The 3304-nt window shown below is 37.7% G+C and overlaps 1 protein-coding gene across 1 annotated transcript in view; it reads left to right on the top strand.

Annotated features, from left to right (window-relative positions):
• The window catches only part of LOC107687946 (collagen alpha-1(XII) chain-like), a 78368-nt gene that overhangs the window by 44279 nt on the left and 30785 nt on the right, over positions 1-3304 (top strand). Inside the window, exons 31-33 of the mRNA XM_016485440.1 lie at positions 66-195; positions 336-475; positions 1896-2025. Coding sequence (XP_016340926.1) covers positions 66-195; positions 336-475; positions 1896-2025 — 400 coding nt within the window. The remainder of the gene's footprint in view (positions 1-65; positions 196-335; positions 476-1895; positions 2026-3304) is intronic.

The raw sequence follows: 3304 nt of genomic DNA, 5'->3' as shown, positions 1-3304 counted from the left end.
AGACACAGATAGTGGAGCTGATCCTTTGACTCATTTAACAGCACAGTTCATTCTCTCTGTCACAGACACAGATTGGAGGGAAGAAAAACACAGTTAATCTGCAGAAACTGACTCCAGACACTCCCTACTACATCACAGTTGCTGCAGTCTATGCGAATGGAGATGCCAAAGACATTTCTGGCCAAGGAAAGACATGTACGTCACGTGACTTTACCGCATTCATTAGACCTGTTGGTTACCCATCTACATTAATGCATTTTTTCAGATAGTGCTTAAATTATATAAATTAGGTGATTGTTGACACATTGAATAGAGTTTTATGTGTGTTCCCATAGTACCACTGGGCAGTGTGAGAAACCTTCAGGTCACGGACCCCACGGTCAGCACTCTGAATGTACGCTGGGAGCCGGCTGAAGGGAGCGTACGGCAATACAGGATTTACTACCAGACCGTCACAGGGGGCGCAGAAGACATGGTACGTCCCATGGCACCTCCTAACACGTATATTATGTTCCGGGTCAATTTGACCCGTGTTTTTGAGCTGTCTGAAATACTGGTTACCCTTGAATGCTTTTCTTGAAATTGTGTGACCACTTCTCATTTAAGTCATAAACTTTGACGCACTGAGGTGCTGTGGAATGTTTGTTCAAAATTTCTTATTACGATTGTAATGTTGGCAGATCAATTTGAATTTCTGACTTGGTTAAAGGCAGGTGTACCGACCCAAAATAAAACAAATGTATTTTGTTATGTCAGTTTCTCAACTGCCATCTAAGAGTGTTTATATTTATTACATTTATGCATTTGGCAGATCCTTTTATTTTGTATATATTGAAGGCGTACAGTTTTATTAGTTCATTATGGAAGCCCGTGTCTGCCACTGAAAAAAAATGAAAAAGGTAATTGCGACTTTTTAACACAATTCTGATTTTTTTTCTCTCAATTGTGAGTTTACATCTTGCAATTCTGACTTTTTTTTTTTAGAATAGATATAAACTCGCAATTGCGAGATATAAAGTCAGAATAGCAGGATATAAACTCACAATTGCTAGAAATAAACGTGCAAATCTGACTTTTTTCTCAGAATTTATTTTTTGCAATTCTGACTTTATAACTTGCAATTGCAACTTTTTATCTCACAATTCTGACTTTTTTCTTGCAATTGTGAGTTTACGTCTCGCAATTCTGACTTTTTTTGTTGTTGTGAGATATAAGCTCGCAATTGCCAGTTTTAAAGTCAGAATTGCGACATATTAACTCACAATTCTGACTTTATAACTGGCAATTGCGAGCTTATATCTCACAACAACAAAAAAAAGTCCGAATTGCGAGACGTAAACTCGCAATTGCAAGAAAAAGTCCGAATTGTGAGATAAAAAGTTGCAATTTTTATTTTCATTCGGTGGTGGAAACGGGCTTCCATAGTTTATGCATGCGTTTCTTGTAGCTCATTATCATTTAAAGAGACATGCACCGAAAGGGCTAGCTATGAACAAAGTTGTTTTTGACAAGGTAAAAAGGAAGTTGTTTTATATGACTATTGAAGAATTTTAACCAAGTATGTTACAGACATTTCATGGAGACCCTAAAGAATCATACCAACTTGTGGAAAATGGGCATCCGATGTCCTCTTTAATAATATAACTGATGCAAAAATCCCATTGACCTACATTAAAGGCCAGGATAGCATAATAATATAAAAATCACAGACACTTGGAGTTTGTCTCTCTTGGCTTGGACCAGAAAGCAACCATCAAGCAACCACTTAGACAAGTGCATCGAAATGTACTAAATACACATACAACACATAGCAGCAGTCCCTCAACCATCCTAAACACTGTGCGATTTCGCAGAGACAAGAAAATGAAAATCTTTCATCGTTTTAATGTTCTCAGGTCCAGGTTCCTGGAAGCACCACCAGTACAGTTCTGAAGAACCTGCAGTCTGATACTGAGTACACAGTAACAGTGGTGCCAGTATACGCTCCTGGAGAGGGCAAGCGCATGTCGGAGAACGGAAAAACCTGTGAGTTGATGCAGCCTTTTCTTATTTTAGCATTACTGGAAAGCAACGAATTCCCATATTGATCCATCATATACTCCCCAGTAACAGGAACCCTTCTGCCAAAGTTTTCACTCCAGAATGGACAAAGTGCAGTTTTCTGGCTTTAACATTAAAGTCTTGAACTTATAAATAGAATCTCAGAGACTTGCTCAAAGATTGAATCAGCTTTATTGGATTGATCAATAAGGGAGGAATGCCGATGTGCTGGCAACCCCATAAATGTGACTCCAGTCTGGGCTTAATGAGCCTTCTTTATGGGGTGTAATGACTGGAGATGCTGGTGTGAGGCTTACGAACAATCTATTTCACCAAATGGAAAACCCAGGGAGGTGCAAGGACATAAAAGCACCCTTATTTACTGCTGTCACGTCAATGCTCCTCATTCAGAGTCAAATTAACAGGTTTTTGTTGGCGTCGTTGTTTTTCCACCAGGTGGTTTGCTTCCCATCATCTCCAGTTTGCTTTGCGTGGCTGTGCCCACGTTAATGCAAGTTTTTGTTTTGGTCAAAATCTGGGATCAGGGTTTTTGCTGGTGGAAATCTAAAGCTTGTTCTGTTCTGCTTTTTGTTTTCATGCACCATTCACGATGTGTGTTACCGAAAGCTGTACACATTTACTGTTAAGGCAAGACACCCCAAGTGAATCGGATAAAATACAGAATTTAAATAATAGATATAACCTAGTCTTTCCCACTTAATTTTTAGTATACAAGTTTTCTGAAATATTATTTTTAAATGTGCAAATTGTATCCAAACTAAATATGCACTAATTTGCATACATTTCAGAATCATATAAGAAAATATTGTCAACAACTAGAAAAAAATGTTACCATAATTTTAGGAATAAAGATCAGGTGGATGGTATATGAGCAAACCCCCATGGTAAAAAACTACAGACGCGAACAGATAAAGTGCAATAAAATAAACACTTAAAAGAGTATTTTGGATATTTTCTTCCCACTAAGTCTGAAACAACACTTGCAAAAGAAAGCCAAATAATCAAAAATCTCAAAAATGACCAGTGTATTAACAAAAGTCTCAATTTACTATACAGCTAAACAAGCTGAACAAAAGCTGAACATATACTGTCTGTCTTTTGATTTTGGGGTGAAATATACCCTGGACATGCCCCAAAGCTGCCATATTTCTTAAAGGGGTCATATGATGTTGCTAAAAAGAACATTATTTGGTGTATTTGGTGTAATGAAATGTGTTTATGCGGTTTAAGGTTCAAAAAACAC

The sequence above is a fragment of the Sinocyclocheilus anshuiensis genome, unplaced genomic scaffold (genome assembly GCF_001515605.1).
Source record: "Sinocyclocheilus anshuiensis isolate Anshui unplaced genomic scaffold, SAMN03320099.WGS_v1.1 scaffold421, whole genome shotgun sequence".
Lineage (NCBI taxonomy): Eukaryota > Metazoa > Chordata > Actinopteri > Cypriniformes > Cyprinidae > Sinocyclocheilus > Sinocyclocheilus anshuiensis.
Note: the sequence above shows the minus strand (reverse complement) of the source record. Positions and strands in the feature narration are given on the sequence as shown.